This window comes from Lagenorhynchus albirostris, chromosome 14, assembly GCF_949774975.1.
Source record: "Lagenorhynchus albirostris chromosome 14, mLagAlb1.1, whole genome shotgun sequence".
Classification (NCBI taxonomy): domain Eukaryota; kingdom Metazoa; phylum Chordata; class Mammalia; order Artiodactyla; family Delphinidae; genus Lagenorhynchus; species Lagenorhynchus albirostris.
This window is the reverse complement of record NC_083108.1, coordinates 64,424,563-64,443,889: the sequence shown is the minus strand read 5'-3', so window position 1 is coordinate 64,443,889 and position 19,327 is coordinate 64,424,563. Positions and strand designations below refer to the sequence as shown.

General features: G+C 46.8%; 1 protein-coding gene across 10 annotated transcripts in view; it reads left to right on the top strand.

Moving 5' to 3' along the window:
* The window catches only part of DEPDC5 (DEP domain containing 5, GATOR1 subcomplex subunit), a 93,186-nt gene that overhangs the window by 28,925 nt on the left and 44,934 nt on the right, over positions 1-19,327 (top strand). For all 10 annotated transcript variants that reach the window (XM_060121481.1, XM_060121484.1, XM_060121488.1 and 7 more), the window contains 7 exons: positions 51-87; positions 957-1,077; positions 3,555-3,775; positions 7,391-7,594; positions 9,451-9,586; positions 10,577-10,674; positions 18,795-18,860. In XM_060121481.1, coding sequence (XP_059977464.1) covers positions 51-87; positions 957-1,077; positions 3,555-3,775; positions 7,391-7,594; positions 9,451-9,586; positions 10,577-10,674; positions 18,795-18,860 — 883 coding nt within the window. The remainder of the gene's footprint in view (positions 1-50; positions 88-956; positions 1,078-3,554; positions 3,776-7,390; positions 7,595-9,450; positions 9,587-10,576; positions 10,675-18,794; positions 18,861-19,327) is intronic.

Below are 19,327 nucleotides of genomic sequence, written 5' to 3'. Positions count from 1 at the left end.
TAAACAACAAAGCAAATCCCAGGAGTGATAAACTCTATTTAATTTTGCAGCCTGCCTCTGAGAAAGCAAAAAATGGCCGTGATACGTGTGAGTATTTTTTTCTCCTTTCATCACTTTTAGAAAGAGTCACCTAACCCATGGCAACAAGATTTTGTGAGGTTGCGTAAAAAATTCACAGCCAAGTTTGGGAGACCAGAGTTCCCCTTGTGTGATCTTTGGAAGGTCCCTTAGTGATCCTGTATATTTTTGTCCTGTCAGCTGCAAAATGGGTGATAACAAAACCTTATTTTTCTTTTCCATAGGTCAATTGTAGGGATCGGGTGGAAAGTTTTAAAGGACTAAATATACACATTAAGATGATATTTTTATTTTTTTAAATTAATTAATTTATTTTTGGCTGCGTTGGGTCTTTGTTGCTGTTCGCGGGCTTTCTCTAGTTGCAGTGAGCGGGGGCTACTCTGTTGTGGTGCGCGAGCTTCTTAACGCGGTGGTTTCTCTTGTTGCGGAGCACGGGCTCTAGGTGTGCAGGCTTCAGCAGTTGTGGCTCACAGGCTGTAGAGCGCAGGCTCAGTAGTTGTGGCGCACGGGCTTCGTTGCTCCGTGGCATGTGGGATCTTCCCGGACCAGGGCTCAAACCCGTGTCCCCTGCATTGGCAGGTGGGTTCTTAACCACTGCGCCACCAGGGAAGCCCAAGATGATATTTTTAAAGTGGGATCACAGAAGGAAATGCTGCCATCATCTTGCCTTTACTTAATGCTAGTAAATAGTAATCTCTATATCGCTTTGACATATAAATCATTTAATCTTAGTAACCTGACGAATGGGTTATTATCCCATTTTTTTCAGGGGGAGATGGTGGTGATGACCTATATCTTGCAGATTTTCATGAAGACCATCCGAAGGCCTCTTGTTGAAATGTGTTTTGAGGACAGTTTGTATTATTTGTGTGTTTCAGCTCTGGGGACTCCCAAAGAATCTGAGAACACCCTTCCCATCCAAGTGGATTACGATGCTTATGACGCGCAAGTCTTCAGGCTGCCAGGCCCATCCCGGGCTCAGCGCCTCGCCACCTGCAGGTTTTCTGCCAGATGCACTTTGGGGTGGATGTAGAAGCTGATTAGGAAAACCTGAGGCCCAGTAGGGACCTGCATGAGAGCAACCTTGAAAACATCTTAAATTAAAATTAGCCAAGTGGAAGCCGTAGTATGTGGATCATTAGGGAGTCTGTTTTCTGGTTCTCTGGCCCAGCCATTTTGTTAGCTATGTTTGCTATGAAGTATTGTCCCCTCATAAGGAGAGCATTCTGCTTTTTCTAGCCAAGAGAAGCAATTCGTGAATTCTGGAATTTTCATTTCACTGGGAGGCCACTAATGATAGATAGATAGATAGATAGGCAGCCACTAATAAATAATAGATAGGTAAATAGATAGATTGATCAACCGATCGATCCCAGGGCCCAGAGTTTCTTTTAGGTTTATTATTCCCAGAGGGCGAGAGACTTTTCTTTCTTTATTCCTGTTTTTAAAATTTGCTCCATGGTATTTTGGTCATGTAGTAGTTTTTCATTGTGATATAGTCAGATTTACCAACATACTCATTTCTGGGTCTTGTGTAAGAAAGCCATCCCCACTCCAAGGTTAGAAACGTGTCTTTTGTATTTTCTTCCAATACTTTTTCGGTCTTGGTTTTTATACTTAGTTCTTTATATAGAATTTTTTTTTTTTAATGAAATGTGAAACAGAGCTCTAGCTTATTTTTTTCCCTAGTTGACCAAGTACCGCGAGTCCATTTTCCACATTTCTTAGACATGGAAAGTGTGCTTTGATTGGAAGAATCACTGATTGGAGGAATATTCCGTCTCTTCACATTGTGACAAATGGGCTTAGAGTGGCCACGTGCTCTTCTTCTGTCCTTTCCCCTCATCCCATCCTGATGTCTGGTCCCGAGAATGCTTAGAGCTCACAGTGAGTGCTGTTAACAGCAGCTCCCCTGCACACAGATGCTGCCTAGGGCCTCGGCGGTGCTTTTCTTCTGAGTGTCTAAGAACCCTTTCATGGTCCAAGATCCTTGGTTTTCTTTCTTCTGATCAAAGACGGCAAGACCTGGTGTCTCAGAGACTCAGGCTGTGTTCCTTGAGGGCACAGACTGTGCCCTAATCTGTGCTCTATCCCCACGCTGGGCTGAGCATATGCTGGCGCTTAAATATTTACTGTTGAAATAATGAAAAGTGTAGTCAGCCCATGGGATCTATTTTCATGTTCCATTTAAGCTCTCCCTTAAAATCCTTCCAGGTGGAAAGAGAACAGCTCTGATGCCAGAGCGGTGGCCCTATCGGCGGTTGCTGACTCTTCCATTCTGAAATTTTGTACCCCATTGGGCTCCTCTCCTGCTGATCCTTCTTCCTGCTGTTTCCAGAGGTTTTCCCCTCAGGGAGTTTCATGTTTTAATAAGGGCATACGTTTTTTAAAATTTTTATTAAGGAAACATTCAAACAGACCAGTGAAATGAACAGTTATCAGTGTGTTGTCAATCTTGTTTTATCACTTCTCCCACATTTGAAATTTCGCTTGAGTATTCTAAAACAGATATCAGGTATCCTTTTCTTTTTTTTGCGGTACACGGGCCTCTCACTGTTGTGGCCTCTCCCGTTGCGGAGCACAGGCTCCGGACGCGCGGGCTCAGCGGCCATGGCTCACGGGCCCAGCCGCTCCGCAGCATGTGGGATCTTCCCGGACCGGGGCACGAACCCGTGTCCCTTGCATCGGCAGGCGGACTCTCAACCACTGCGCCACCAGGGAAGCCCCCTTTTCTTTTTTTTTAAACCTGTAAGTATTTCAGCATGTGTCTCTCTAACAAATAAGAAATAAAACAAAAAAAATCTGATCACAGTACCCTTGTCACTGGTAACAAAATTCACACTAATTCCTTAATATCCCTGATAGCCAGTCCCTCTGTAGATTTCCCAATGGTCTCAAAACTGTGATTTTTACAGTTACTTAGTTTGAGTTGGGATCTGAAGAAGATGCACATGTTGCATTTTCTCTTATGTCATTTTCTGTGACCGCAGAGTGTCTTGCTTTCTTCCTTTGTTTATTTCCATATGACATTTAACTTTTCCTGTTGTCTCTGAATCTGCTGTAAACTGGCAATTATCTCTAGAGGCTTGGTTAGATTTAGATTCAATTTTTGATGCCGGAAGACATCTCAGGCTGTGCTGTGTGTTTCCTCTTGGGTGACATCGGTTCACAACCCCATTCTCAGTGACACGAGCTTGATGGTGGGATGAGGTGGGGTCAGGCTGAGCAATTGCTTCTTTACAACTCTGATCCTGGGACTCCGGCCATTGGATGACTGTCAGTCATCTCCCCCGTTTCTTCCACGACGTCTCCAGCTGCTCAGGGCAGAGTCCCTCCTACATTACCTCCTCGGAGATCCCATTGGGGGTTTTCGTTATTGGCCTCCCATGTAGCCCAGGCTGGGGATCCATTTGGGAGTTGTAACTCTAGGTCGGACAGCACCCCCCGCTTGGTGTGACTTGGTCTCTACCCACCAGGTCCGTGCGAGAGCGGGAGAGTCACAGTCGGAAGAGCGCCAGCTCCTGTGATGTCTCATCCAGCCCTTCCCTGCCTGGCCAGCCGCTGCCCACAGAGGAGGTGAGGAGCCAGGCTTCTGACGACAGTTCCCTGGGCAGGAGCGCCAACATCCTGATGATCCCTCACCCCCACCTGCACCAGTATGAAGTCAGCAGCTCCTTGGGCTACACCAGCACTCGAGGTCAGAGGGCAGGGCTGGGCAGGGTGGGGATAGCTGCCTTCCTGTAGCGGGGATGGGCGGGACTATGGATAGGTGTGGGCTGTAAGTCCCATGTGTTAATTATTTCCATGCAGGTGCAGTGAGTACGAACGGCCTTAGCTGTTTGTGTGTGTGTGTGTGTGTTATACTATTTTCATCTTTGCCCTTTCTTCTCTCTTCCCTATAAATATCTACCTTTCCATATGTTAAGGTAGAGCTTTTCTTAGGCCTAAGGTTAAAGTGTTTACTTATTTCCTTAGCATTTCCATTCGAGCCACACTTAAAACAGCCTCTTTCCTCTATTCCACTTCAAGTGACCTGTTAACTTGGCATGGCCCAGGGAGCACAGGTGCTGCTTTTCCTATATCTTATCTTACCCATCCAGTGGCATCTGCAACTCAAGTATACAGCCCCCTCCTGCCTGTTTGGAAAACTTTCTGTTGTGAAATAATTATGGATTTATAGGAAATGCCAAAAAAAAAAAAATCCAGGGAGGTCTTGTGTAGCTTTCACTCATTTTCCCCAGTGATAACATCTCGCATAACTAGTACAGTATTAAAACCAGGAACATGACCTTTGTACAATCCACAGAGCTTATTCGGAGCTCACTGGTCGTACATGCATTTGTGGGTGTGTGTGGGTGTGTGTGTGTCTGTGAAGTTTTAGCACATGTGTAGACATATGTAACCACACCACAATTAAGATATTCCATCCTCACGGCCTCTCTTCTGCTACCCCTCTAGAGCCATACCCTCCCACTAATCATTCTCCTCCATAATTTTGATATTTCAAGAATGTTTTCTAAATGGAGGAGTAGCCCTCCTGACTTTTAATCACTGATTTAGGACTGTTGTGTGCACACAGCTGCCTCCTGTTGCCCTGGAAGGATTCCCAAAGGGTGAGGGGTGTTTCCCAGCACTTTGAAGGGGAAGCTGGTGACTCCTGGGGCCTGAGGACCGAGGAGCAGGGCGCTTTCATCTTTCATTCATTAGGCACCATAGACACTGAGCCAACAGCCAGAAATCTTTTGACTGCTGAAAAAAGTTTTTTTTTTTTAAACTGGTTCAAAGTATAAAAAGGAAATTCTGAAAGAGAAAGGAGATATTTAATGACACAACTATAGAATATAACCTATGTCACCTACATTAATTAGGGTTAGTATTCAAAAGAATTTTAATACATTTGAAGATTTCTAGGAATTCCCCGACTCCACGCTTTCACTGCTAAGGGCTCGGGTTCAAACCCTGGTTGGTGAACTAAGATCCCACAAACTCTGCGGCCAAAAAAAAAAAAAATTCTAGGTTAGCTTTTTCCCACCTTCTGGAAATTTCTGAGTTTGCATGACAGTTATATTCCCATTCTGTTAAACATATTCTTAGAAGGGTCTGTAGTAAAAGTTAAACTACACATTAATCCTTTAAAAACCTTTGTTATTCTAAAAGCCAGTTCTCCTCTGAGGAGATAAATTTGCTCTTAATCCAAGTAGCTTTTTATTTTTTTAAATTATATATATATATATTTATTTATTTATGGCTGCATTGGGTCTTCGTTGCTGCACGTGTGCTTTCTCTAGTTGCGGTGAGCGGGGGCTACTCTTCGTTGTGATGCGCGGGCTTCTTATTGCGTTGGCTTCTCTTGTTGTGGAGCATGGTCTCTAGGTGTGCGAGCTTCAGTAGTTGTGGCACGTGGGCTTCAGTAGTTGTGGCTCATGGGCTCTAGAGTGCAGGCTCAGTAGTTGTGGCGCACAGGCTTAGTTGCTTGGCGGCATGTGGGATCTTCCCGGACCAGGGTTCAAACCCGTGTCCTCTGCATTGGTAGGCGGATTCTTAACCACTGCGCCACCAGGGAAGTCCCAATCCAAGTAGCTTTGAAAACAAGTATTTCTTTTTTTGCGGTGCAAGGGCCCCTCACTGCTGTGGCCTCTCCCGCCGCGGAGCACAGGCTCCGGATGTGCAGGCTCAGTGGCCATGGCTTACTGGCCCAGCCGCTCCGTGGCATGTGGGATCTTCCCGGACTGGGGCACGAACCCATGTCCCTTGCATCGGCAGGCGGACTCTCAACCACTGCGCCACCAGGGAAGCCCCTGAAAACAAGTTTTCTTAAAAGTTATCTGAATGGTAGAATTGATTTCAACATCCTTAATGATATGTGAGAGTTTATTGGAAAAGCCAAAAAGCAATTCACTGGAACGGTGTCAGGCAATGCCATCCACATGGCCTTTGTTTCCAGTTTCTCTGTTATATTTAGGGCTTCTCACCCATCCACCTACCCAGTGTAGCATAGGAAACATTTCCCCTTTCCTCTACCCATATTTTTGACCCATTTTAGCCCTTAGTCCTATTTCTTATCCTTTTCAAAGTGTGTACTCACCTTTTTTAAAGTTGAGTTCTCTCCTTTTATTTCCATGATAACTAACTAGACTGTATTCTTTCTTATTTGATAAATTGGACCATCAATTTCATTAATTTACAGTGAAAAATAGTTTTCATGGAGAACTGAATGTTCTCTTCTTGCATGCACAATGGCTTGAGGAATTAAATATTACTATGTACCATGTTCTTTGGTAGGAATTGGGTAGATAATGGTGGACAAGACATTCCTTGATGCCATGGAATTTGTATCTGCTGGACCCACTTTCTAACCTGGGTGTTTGCTTAGTAAACATGGGATGCTCACCAACAGAGTTGGTTGTAGGTTTCAGCTCTTTGATCTACTCAGGTTAGGGACCTGTCTGCCATTGAATGGGACAGGTTGAGTCTAAATATCATGCCATCTCCTTACCTGGTCAAGGCTGGATGCATCCATTTCTTCATTCTTTTCTCCCAAGAATTTAGGTTTTTTAACACAGTAATGTTTGATTGCTTACTCATGTTCCAGGCCACTGCATTAATGGGAGGGGGTTCTGATCCACCCAGTCACTCAGGGCCCCATGGTCCTTCCATCCCGGGATGCCATGGTCATCAACACTGGTCTCCAAAGTTTCCACAGCAGGGCAGAGGAGAATGGAGATCATGCGTGGAGAGGTTTGTGGTCCAGGCCTTCGGGTGGAGCATGTCACTTCTGCCTGTGTTCTCTTGGCTGGAACTCAGTTATTTGGCCCCAGTGCAAAGGGACTGGAAACTACAGTCTCCTTGTGTGTCTCAGAGGAAAATCAAACAGGTCTAGTGAACACATTGGCTATCTCTGCTAGGGTCTGCCCTTCTGGTCACCAAATATCTACATGTATTGTTCCTCCCACATGCGGAATGCACCCGCCCCATCCCCAAAGGGAGACAACTCAAGACCCACTATTGAGTCATTGCATCCAGCTCAACATCTAAGGTCTCCAGGCAATGTGTGGTCCTCCCCATCAGGTTTGGGTGTGGCTTCACTGGGCCAGTAATTTAGGAACCAGAACCTCCTTCTCCCAGGTATTTAAAAAGTAAACCCATTATTTCATTCCTTTATAGTTTGGCGATTTCACTCATTTCCCTCGTTCCCTAACATGTACGCTCTCCAAGGTCCTTGTCAGCCTCCGCAGATTGTCCTCCTAGTTCTGCTTTCACCGTGACCCTGTGCTTTCTCTCTGTGCCTCCCCCACCCCACGGTAACTGGCAGATGTCCTGGAGAACATGATGGAGCCACCACAGCGGGACTCCAGTGCGCCGGGGAGGTTCCACGTGGGCAGCGCAGAGTCCATGCTGCACTTTCGACCTGGGGGATACATGCCCCAGCGGGCACTGATCAACCCCTTTGCACCCTCGCGGATGCCCATGAAGCTTACGTCCAACAGGAGGCGCTGGATGCACACTTTTCCTGTGGGTAAGTTGGGCGCTCGGGAAAGAGCCCTGACTGGGAACTCCTAGTCCTGGCGTCCCCTGAGTGGCCTTGGTCAAGGGTGTCATCTTCTCTGCACCTGTGGTGCCCCACCTGGAAGATGGGGTGGCCACGCCCACTTTGTCTGTCCCGGGGCTCTTGTGAGGATCCTTGAGGACTTTGTAGCTAGCCAGCTGTGTAGACCCAAGGGCTCCTTTTTCTGTTTGACAGGGACTGTGCTTTGCCACCTGCTTTCTTTCCTGAGACGAATGTCCCTCTTCTTGTTCACTCCTTCCTTTCCTTACTCTCTGGATGTCAGTGTTACAGTCTTGGTTACACGGAGTTATGTTACTTTGTTTCCTCTCAGGGTCTCTGACAGCAGAAAAAAAAAATTTTTTTTTTTTTGAGAAATGGGTGAACAATTTCTTTTTTTTCTTTTTCTTTTTTTTAGTTTAAATAAATTGGGGGAAAAAAGCTTAAAATAAACGAGTTCTATTTTTTATAATGGGAAGCTGAAATAAAAACAAACTACAGCCATATTCCAAACCATGTTTAAATTTACAAACATAATGAAAGAAGCCTGCCATAAAAGTGTACTTTCTGTATGATACCATTTAAATAAAGTTCAAAGCCAATCAAAACTAAAAAATAAATTTTTTTTTTTCAAATTCACTGTTTTTCCGAGCTCATCCTTTTTGATCTGTGTTCTGTCCTAAAGAAGATGACAGTAAGGTTTTATAAAGCTGTGGCTAAAATTAAACTTCAGCTTGATGGGCTGTTACTGGGCTGGGGAGGAACAGGTACATTAACCTCCTGGGTGTTTTCATGAAGCCATCCTGCTGAATGCTTGCAAGTGTCTAGTTATTTTCTTTGGTACTTGCTTTCTGAGTTACAAGTTAAATAAGTGAGCAATGAATCTGGTTCTTTTGGCTGTAATTGGGGGTCATTCCCAACCCCCTTTCTGCCCCTCTTATCTCTATCCTAATCTGTCACCTTACCTGTTTCTTTCTGGTGTCCCTTCCTCCCCATCATCATTCCCACCGGCTCCCTTCAAGTTCTCTTACGAGAACTATTGATGTTTCTTCCATGACCGTCAGCTCTTCCTGCTTCTGTGCTTCCCCCCACCCCCATCACCCATGCTTTTCTAAAGCTAAATGTGTTTACTAAATACTCTGCCCACCTGGCCCTCTAAGAGCCGAGGCCCTCCTCTGCCAGGCTCCCCAACCTCCCACCTCCTCACCCCCATCCTCAGAGGTTTTTCTCTTTCCCAAGCGAGTTTGTGGCCTCCAGCTTGTGTTTTGCCTCTTCCACGTTTGGGGTTTGCCCAAATACCCTCTTCTTCAATCCCCGCTAACCTGGTTGGACAGTCAGCTCTGAAACCTATCATTCTCCAGGAAGCATGTTTCCTTAGACGCAACTAATTCTCACTTAGCTCCTACTCGATGTCCGTTTTGCCCTTGTGCGTCCTCTGCTCTTGAAGTAGGAGCTGTTATCATCTCAGGTACTAACAGAGTCATCGGTGTTTCTCTCGTGTGTCCCTTCTCGTTTCGCCCATGTTGACCCTCCTGGGAGGGACCCTTGTCTCCCATACTGTTATCTTTCTTTACTGTGTCTCAGTTGACATGTGCGAGACAGAGGACCCCAAAATATTTTTAGACTGAAGCCTCACAGGAGGATGAGCCTTGCTTGGAAGAGGCGATGTCCCATCTGGGAGCCAGAGGGTCACAGACAGGACATGCCTCTGTGGTGTGGTCGCCTTTCAATCACCCGCGTCCCAGCAGCGGGAAGGAAGGAAGGTTGAGGTGAAGTACACAGCACTGGCTGTCGGGGGAATGATGCTCAGTGGATCTTTGTCTGGGCAGGACCATCTGGAGAGGCCATCCAGATCCATCACCAGACCCGACAGAACATGGCAGAGCTGCAGGGCAGCGGGCAGAGGGACCCGACCCACTCCTCTGCAGAGCTGCTGGAGTTGGCATACCATGAAGCCACTGGAAGGTGAGGCTGGGCACGGGGTACTGGGTGGGAGGTACTGCGAGAACGCGCTCGGGCACCCAGGGCAACAGCAGAATAGACTGCCCGCGAAACGTCACGTTCGTGAGACTCGGAGACACCGTGTGCACGCGTGCGGGCCTTTCCTTTGTCAGCGTCGTCCCTGCCACCAGGCCAGTGCACAGCAAATAGCCTGAGATGCTTTTGCCAGAGATGTTCCCCAGGCCCTGCTTTAGCTTCTGCTTTAAGTCAAAACACGCTTTGTCAACCTCAGACATGAGTTTCTCCTAATCCTCGGTCATGGGAGAAAACGAGTTCCAAGGCAGGTGGTTCCCGCTGTGTGTTTTGGGCAGTCAGTCTATGACTTTTGTCATTTTGGTCATTGAGGAATTCCACTGTTGGGTTTAGAAGAAGTTGATGCTAAAAGCAATGGAAACCAAGGCCTGTGTTTATAGAAACAAGTCTTTTCAAACCAGGATCCTGAATGTGTTACAAGGCATCCGAGGAGAGTCAGCCTAGGAAGCAAGTCATTTAAGCCTTGACATGCTCGAGTCCGTGCTACACTACCCGCTGTTGCTGTGATCTGTTACCTTTGCAAAGAGCAATCTTTGATCCCTTTTCAGTCATCCCAACATCCCATGGGATGGATGAGGGATACAGGCAGGGCATAACCTCTTTCCCAGGTTAACTTGGTCCCTCTGTTCAAGCACCTCACGTTGTCCTGTGGGTATCAGCAAGGGGAGGCTTAGGACGGAGGGGGCAGGCATCTGACGTGGCAGTGGGGAAGCAGCTGGGGTGCCAGGGCAGGAGACCAGAGTTGGCACACACTCCAAGCCCCGCAGCCTGGCGGCCATGGTATGGGTCTTAGTGTTTGCCAGCCTGTGTGGCCAAATGTTCAGGCCTGGTTTTGATGAAAACCCCCTGGAGACAGGGTGAGCAGGATAAAAGAGGTGATGATCCGCATTAAGCCAGGCGGCTGGGCTCTGTTCTCTGCAGGCACGGCGCTTCCCACCAGCCTGGCGATGGCACATCCTTCTTGAACTTCACTGGAACAGAAGAGCTTCCTGTCAGCCTGCTCAGCAGCAGCGGTGCAGGTAAGCAACCCAAGAGGTAACAGAGTGGGGATGCTCAGAGCAGGCCCACACCTAGAAGCGAGGTGGGAACCAGAAAAGCAGGGCCATGTCTATTTCCGGATCATTTCAGCCACAATTTCGGGTGACCTATTTAGAAGCAGTGCTGTAGAATGCATGGAATTATAAATGGGCTGCACTTTACGTTTTTAGCCGAGAACGTGTTGGTCAAGAACACATTTATCATTGGACTGTCAGTGAGTCATGATTGAGGGCTGCTTATGAGATCACTGTAGTGGGCAACACCAGGCCTGAGAGCTTTAAATTACATGTGTGTGTGTGGGCAAACCCACCCCCATAAAAACAATCAGGAGAGACCCAGAGGGAGCAGTGTGGTTCCACCTACGAGTTCAGAGAAGGGTGACGTTGTTGCCTACAGAAGTGGGCACGCATCTCAGACGCGAAGGGGTAGAATTTGGTCAGGAGGAGAGTGAGAAGGTAAGGGATTCTAAGTGGAGGGAGAGTAGGAACTTGTATTAATACAGGGTTTATGCTTTTTAGAAGCACTTGTATATCTGTTATCTTACGCGATCATCCCAGTAGGGAGTAGGTTATTAAGTATATTTTACATATACGGCAGCATAGCACCCAGAGGTGTGGAGATGTTACACTAATCGCTCAAGCCAGTAGCCAGGTGTCCTGCTGTTTCTGATTTCAGCAGCAGTGTTCAGAGAGCCTTTACAGGGGTAGGGGAACATGAATTTGGATGGGTGGGGGGCAGATTTTGGAAAGCCTCAAAGGGCAGATAATTATACAAAATGAATATGAAAAACATTAAAACTGAAAGAAAAAATGGTGCTGCTACTTTGTGTCTTAGTTTTCTATCAGTTAACCTGCATTTGTGGAACTTGGCTTAAGGAAGGCGTAATGAAAGTGAAGTTGTGTTAAGTTGGTGAATGAAGTTTTCCTCCATTCACGGGTGGATTCAGCCAGCGACGTTTCTAGAGGCCTATAGCTAAGGCTCAGAAACTGGACTGGCAGTGAGAGAATTACTAAAGGATTATACTTATTTCCTTCCTATTTCTAGTGCATCTTTTCTGTCATTATTTTGAATGAGAAAACAAATTGAATAAAAATTTGGGGGTGAGTAAGATACTTTTTATCCCTGTACTCAGGGGGCTAAAAATGTTACTTGTCTACCAGACTCCTTTAAAGTACCTTCAGAATACGCTAAAGGCAACGTTTCTATTGTTTTGCTAAAAGAAGGAGCCATTTTATAGGAACCCAGAGTTTGACCTTCCTGGCTGTTTGGGGTCAGGTTGTACCAAGGAGGGCTGCTCTGGGGCTCGTGGGACCACACTTTGAGCGAGTTTCCTGGTGACCTGAAGCTGGGGAACCATGGGCTCAGGTGGTAACAGCACCAGGATTTGCCCACAGTGGTCGTGGAGTGCTTCCGGGCCTGGGGTGGGTAGCTCACGAAGACCAGATGATTCCTCAGAAGACGAGTCTTGGAACTTTACAATCTAGTCTGGGGAAAAGCAGGAAGTTGCAAAGAATCCTTATTCAGCGATTGGTGTGGAAGATCCTCGAATGACACCATCCTAGAGGCCTCTGAGCTAAGAGTTCCCTGGTGCACATGCATTGGGAAAGCGGTTGCTGCCCCCTGCACCTCGGGCTCACCTTCTCCCTGTTGGGCTCCTGAGTCATAGATCCATCTACCTGACGGGCCTCCCCACCTGGATGACCCCCGGCTACCTCATCCTTAATTACCGGCAGCTGAGCTCACGTCTTGCTGTCCCCCCCGCCTGCCCACCTGCCCCTCCTTTTCTGATTCTGGGCCACATTCTCCATTCTCACCACCGTTGCTTTGTTTCAGACCCGTGTCATTTCTGGCCACGATTGTCACCGTAGCCTTCAAATCATCCTCCTGCTCTGTTCGTGTCCCCTCCGATCCATCTCCTGTACTGTCACCAATGAGCCATTTCCAAATGCAGGTCTGGTCTGATCACCCTCTCTGTCCCACATATGAACCGTTTATTGGTTCTTCACAGCTTGTAACGCCTGTCGTCACCTGGGCCCCACCTGCCTTTACACCTTCACCTGCCTCTACTCCCACGTAGCCCTGCATGTGGGAAGAACACAGGCTCTGGAATCTTAGGACATGAGTCCTGACTCCACCTCTAAAGAGCGGCGAGGCCCTTGGGCCAGGTACTTAACTGCTCTGTACCTCGGTTTCTTCATCTGTGAGGAGGGTTGAGTATTAAGTGTGATAATAATCCACGCAAAGCGCTAAGGACAGTGCCTGGCACGCATGGTGAGCACTCAGCAAACGAGAGCTGTTGTTGTCATTACTCTTATTAGATGAACACAGTTTATATTCCAGCTGTTGTGCCTTCTCAGAAGATCTTTGTCCTGATGTTTCTGTGCATAGACTAGTCCGTCTACAGAATATGCTTTTTCCTTTATCTTCAACCCCTGATTCTGCCTTGTAAACATCCACTTGGTCTTTATGGATCAGCTCCAACAACACCTCCTCCTTGGAGCCCTCCCTGGTGGTTTTGCTTCCTCCCAGGAGGTGTGAGGCACATTTCCACGTAACTCCAGACGCAGTTGTACACTTGGCATATCCTGGGCCCACTGTTTGTTTCTGCGTCTGCTTCTCCACTAGACTGAAAGAGCTTATCTTTATTTATCTTCTCCTCACAGTGTTTAGTGTGTTTATTGACAAAGACATTTATACTTCTAAAACCAAGCTGCCAGAATGACAGCATTTGAACAACCCACATAATTATTCTGTTTAATTGGTATACGAGCTATCAATTCGTAAATATGTCCTACAGTGTTTAGCTTCTTAGAGCAGGTGTCGGCTCCTTGGGTTCTTTCTCCAGTCAGGGTGATATAGTTAAATAGGGTCATCCTTACCCTTGCCCAGTCCCTTTGTGACCAGGAGCATGTGTTTTCTAAGGGGCCAGGGTTGGGACTTCCCTGGTGGCACAGTGGTTAAGAATCCACCTGCCAATGCAGGGGACATGGGTTCGAGCCCTGGTCTGGGAAGATCCCACATGCCACGGAGCAACTAAGCCCGTGCGCCACAACTACTGAGCCTGTGCTCTAGAGCCCATGCTCCTCAGCAAGAGAATCCACCGCAATGAGAAGCCTGCACACCGCAACGAGAAGCCTGCACACCGCAACAAAGAGTAGCCCCCACTCGCCACAACTGGAGAAAGCCCGTGTGCAGCAACGAAGACCCAACGCAGCCAAAGAAAAATAAATTAATAATTAATTTTAAAAATTAAGGGGCCGGGGCTCGTGAGGAGGTGGTCTAGCACTGGCCTCGCGTGGGAACTGACTCTAGTCTTTGCTCCTGTACTTTTTTTTTTTTTTTTTTTGGCGGTATGTGGGCCTCCCACTGTTGTGTCCTCTCCCGTTGCGGAGCACAGGCTCTGGACGCACAGGCTTAGCGGCCATGGCTCACGGGCCCAGCCGCTCTGCGGCATGTGGGATCTTCCCGGACCGGGGCACGAACCTGTGTCCCCTGTATCGGCAGGCAGAATCTCAACCACTGCGCCACCAGGGAAGCCTGCTCTTGTACTTCTTGATCAATTATGTCAGCTAGCCACAGAGAGAAATTAGGGAAAATCATTCTAATTTGTATTACCGTGTGCAATGACCAGTTACTGTCAGATCTACCTTCAGGTATATCCAGAATCTTAGCATGTCTCATCACTCCACCAGTCATAGCCCAACCCAAGAGGCCTTCATCTTTCACCTGGATTGTTGCAGTGGCCTGCTAACTGGTCTCTCAGCCTCCTCCCTTTGCCCTGCCGTAGAGTTTATTTTTAGCACAGTGGTTCAGAGTGACCCTTGGAAAATAGAAGTTAGATCATGAAATGGACATAAAGATCTTCACCTGCCTGCCTGCCTCACAGAGTTGTTGAAGGACCAGAAGTAGATCGGGTTCCTTCAGGGCAAAATTATCACACTGGGTCCTTGTCTGGGGACAAAGTGGGGGCCGAAACAAAACTAGTGAACATTTCCCTCATTAAAAAATGGAAGAGAAACGGGAAAACCTCATCTGTGACCCACCTCTGCCTTCTGGCCTTGGCGGTTTGCACCATGAGCAGGCATGCAGGCGTGACTCCGATTTCGCCTGCATTTGGACCTGACTCATAGGTGAGTTGTGATTCACAGGGCTGGGATCTCTGCAGGTTTCCCTCCTGGCCCTGTGCTGCCCAGCAGGAACCAGGTTGTTGGTTGGTCTGGGCAGGCAGCGTTTATCCCTCTGTTTCTTTAACTGGGCACCCGTTTATAAGACTTGTCAGTGTCATCCCCCTGATGGGGGTAACTGTGCTAGAGAATTTTGATAAAGAAAATCAGTGGACACCAAGTTTTCTTTCTCTTTACTGTCGGGACTCTGAATCTGCAACTTGGTGTTTGTGTTGAGTTTTAGATACATGCAGCAGATTTGGACCGAGAGCTACCAGGCAAAGTAAATCAGAGCGCACAGTTACTCACCCAGGCCAGGCTGGGTGTTTGTGGGGAAGTACCATCTCTGTAGCCCAGAGAGAAGAAGTGACTCGCCCCAGGCACAGGTGTCCCCTGGAAGCAGCCCCAAAGGCCCCACACAGATTACCTTTTTTGGCCAAACGTTAGCAACCAGAGAACACATTCACACTGCTTGACTCCGAACAGCTGTCAAAAGAGACAGAGCTGAGTTGACTCTTCTGAGCATTGGCTCCCCGAGCGGTGCGTCTGGCTTTCAACCTTGAGAGTGAGGTTCATTCCCAAATGTTGGGTTGGAGCAGAGCCGCCCGCCCAGGAGGTCTCCCCCCCGCCCTCCCAGGTCGTTGGGTTCTTCACATGCCAGTGGTAAGTCTGTGGGCCTAAGCTGAGCCTCAGAGGCAGAGCTGCAGGGAGAGGCTGTGTGCTGGGCTTGAGCTGCAAGGAAACTGTGAAAGTAGCTTCGAAGAAGCCTTTAAAATATGTATTTCTTCTAATTCTTTTCATTAAATTCTTTTCATTTCTTTCAAATAAAATGTGTTTGGGGACGGAAGACAGGGGAGGCACAAAAGGCTGAACATGCTTTATCCCTTAGAGATGGGCAGGTCTGCTCTGGGCCTAGAAGCCAGAGGTGCTCCGAGAACCCTTTGATGGGTTGCCTCTTTGAACTCAAACAATTGCTCACACAATTTTTAAGTTGAACTGTTTCTTTATGAGGGTAAGAATTTCAGTTCTTGTAGACGAAGTCTGGATTGGGTTAAAAAAAAAAAAAAAGGTGCTCTGATGATGAAATTTAGAATCCAAACCCATGAGGCGATGTATTAGTAATTCTCCTATTGCTCACATCGCTCGGAGAATGCCGGTTTTATAATTGCCTTCATACCAGTTCTCAGGCCAGACAAGAAAAACCACCCCATTGCTTCTTCTTTGTTATGCTTTGTGTTTGTGTGAAAATGGATGCTGTCAGTCAGGCTAGCTTTTTCAGAAAATTTAGCTACAAATGGCTTTTGGCTGTTGGCAGAGAACAGATAACGTTTTCAGTAGATGAAAACTGGTGCCCCATTTGGATAGTCAGGAAATAAAGCATCTGTGGAGTTGCGCAGAAAGAGTCTAAATGCAGGTGTCACTTCCTTACTGTGTGATCTTCAGTTACTTACTTAACTTCTCTGTGCCTCAGTTTCTTTATCTGTGGAAAAGGGATAACACCTACCTCACATTTGCCTCAGTGTGGGTTTGAATAAAATGAAGCACTGTTATTTTTCTGACTTAATAGATTGTATCTTCTTATTATGATGGCTAGTAATTTTTAAAAATCTACTGAAGGCAGCTCCAAAAAAGAAGTTCTAAAATTGTTTTGGCCAAGTGACATCATCTTTCTGAATTAAAAAAATATATATTTACTTTTAAATTTACATACAGTAAAATTCACTCTGTTTAGTGTACAGTTCTATGAGTTTTGACAAATGCATAGAGTCATAAGCACCAACAAAAACATCAAGATACAGAACATTTCCATTACCCCTCAGATTCTTTGTGCTGCTTCTTTTTACTCAATCCCTCCCTCCTCCCCTGGCAACCACCGATCTGTTCTCTGTCCCTTTAGTCTCTCCCAGCAAGTCTTGCACATGGAATCATACAACTTGAAGCCTTCTGAGTCTGGCTTCTTTCACTGAGCATAATTCGAGATTCATCCAAGTTGTTGCCGGCATCCCCAGTCGTGTTCAGTACTTTTTATTGCCATATCTTATTCCATTGTATAGATGTATTAGTTTATCCCTTCACCAGGTGGAAGACATTTGGGTTGTGAATAAAGCCACATTTACATAACTTACATAACAGGTTTTTGTGTAAGCATCAATCTTCATTTCTCTTAGGTGAATTCCTAGGAGTGGGATTGCTGGGTCAAATGGTCAATATATGTTTAACCTTTAAAGAAACTGCAAAACTGTTTTCCAAAGTGGTGTGCCATTTTGTATTCCTACAATCAGTGGATAAGGGTTTCTGTTGCTGCACATCCTGGTCAGCACTTGGCTTGAGCAGTCCTTCTAGCCATCCCAAGAGACCCGGGTGCAGAGGTATCCCACCGAACTTCTGATTTGCCATTTCTCTAGTGACTAATGACATTGAGCATCTTTTCACGTGCCTTCTGTATGTGTGTCCATATCTTTTGCCCATTTCCTCATCAGGTTGTTCTCCTGCTCTGGAGTTTTTAGAGTTCTTTATGTGTTCTGGATACATGTCCTCTGCCAGAGGTGCGATTTGCAAATACTTTCTCACAGGTCGTAGCTTGTCCTTTCAAAAATTTCACAAGGGATTTGTAAGTATTTGTTCTTGATAGAAAAGATTCAGCTGACACGAAAGTATTTACAGTAAAAAGCCAAAGATCTCCTTTCCCTCCCACCACTTCCTCCAGCTTTCTTCTAGGAGATAGCCACTGTTGACAGTTTTGTGAGGATCTTTCCAGTCCTATCCTAATTTTCTAGTAAATGTAAATGCGCGACTTTCGGGATCTTAGTTCCCCAACCAGAGATTGAACCCCTGCCCTTGGCAGTGAAAACGCGGTGTCCTCACCACTGGACTGACAGGGAATTCCCTAGTAAAGGTGTTTTGAAAGGGACATTTAATTTTTTAATTTTTATTTATTTTTGGCTGCGTTGGGTCTTTGTTGCTGCAGGCGGGCTTTCTCTAGTTGCGGCGAGAGGGGGCTACTCTTCATTGCGGTGGCTTCTCTTGTTGCGGAGCACGGGCTCCAGAGCGCAGGCTCAGTAGTTGTGGCGCACGGGCTTAGTTGCTCCGTGGCATGTGGGACCTTCCCGGACCAGGGCTCGAACCTGTGTCCCCTGCACTGGCAGGCGGATTCTTAACCGCTGCGCTACCAGGGAAGCCCTGAAAGGGACATTTAAATATTGAAATGTGTGTTTTGAAATTAGTTCTATTACTTTTCAGTCAATAAGTTGCATTGAAATGCATTGCATTTCAATGCATAAGTTATATTCCAGGAAGCCATGATTCAGGAAAGAAAATTTCAGAGGATGACTGTTAAGTGGACTAAATTTAAATAGGTCATCTTGTGTTTGCTAAAGGTTGCTCTAATTAGTTGAAATTATTTTGAAATTCGTCCTGTTTCTGTTTTTCTTTTTTTTTTTTTTTTGCGGTACACGGGCCTCTCACTGTTGTGGCCTCTCCCGTTGAGGAGCACAGGCTCCAGATGCGCAGGCTCAGTGGCCATGGCTCACAGGCCCAGCCGCTCCGCAGCATGTGGGATCTTCCCGGACCGGGGCACGAACCCGTGTCCCCTGTGTCGGCAGGCAGACTCTCAACCACTGCACCACCAGGGAAGCCCCGTCCCGTTTCTTATTCTAAGTGGTGGGTTGCTGTTTGCTTTTGTGCATGTGCCCTAAAGGTCCCATTAGGCGAACAGTATTGATAACTTCAGAGTAAAGTTCTGTCTCCTTCCCGAACTTTAGATTGCTCGTTTTTCTTTGATGGATTCTTTTGTGCTGTTGGAGATACTCAGCACAGAATTTGTACTTGGTTTTTTATTTTTAGCTACAGTTTGGGGCTTTTTTTTAAAACCATAACTGGTCAGAAGTTTTATTGCAGAATGAGTCTCACTGACACAGATTCTTTTCATCTTTCCACAGGTATGAATCCTAGGACCCAGAATAAGGATTCTTTAGAGGACAGTGTTTCTACCTCTCCAGACCCAAGTAAGAGGGGCCTGCTGACGGGGGAAGGTGGCAGGGAGGTGGGGGCGTGGGGGTGGATGGTCAAGGCACTGGGGGAGCAAGAGGGAGCCCTTTGGGAAGAGAATGGTCTGGAAGTTCACATGTCTCTGGGTGGTGAGGGGAGAGGGGAGACTCTGCAGCCTCTCCGATGGAACATGAGTGGCAGGGACCTGTTCTGGAATGTGATTCGGGGCCTGTTCTGGAATGTGATTCGGGGCCACACAGGAAGGGTAGCGGAATTCCCAGAGCTGGCCTTGGCTCTCAAATGCTTAATGATGGCTCTGGGGAGAAGTCGGAAGGAATAAGACCTGAAACTGTTTACATCCCTGTAGTTGGAAGTGTTTGTCTGGGTTGCATTTGCTTTGATCATCCTTGTCTATTGAAATAGCTGAACATCTAAATATCAACAATAGCAAAAGACCAGAAAAAAAAAAATTCTACTGCTTGGT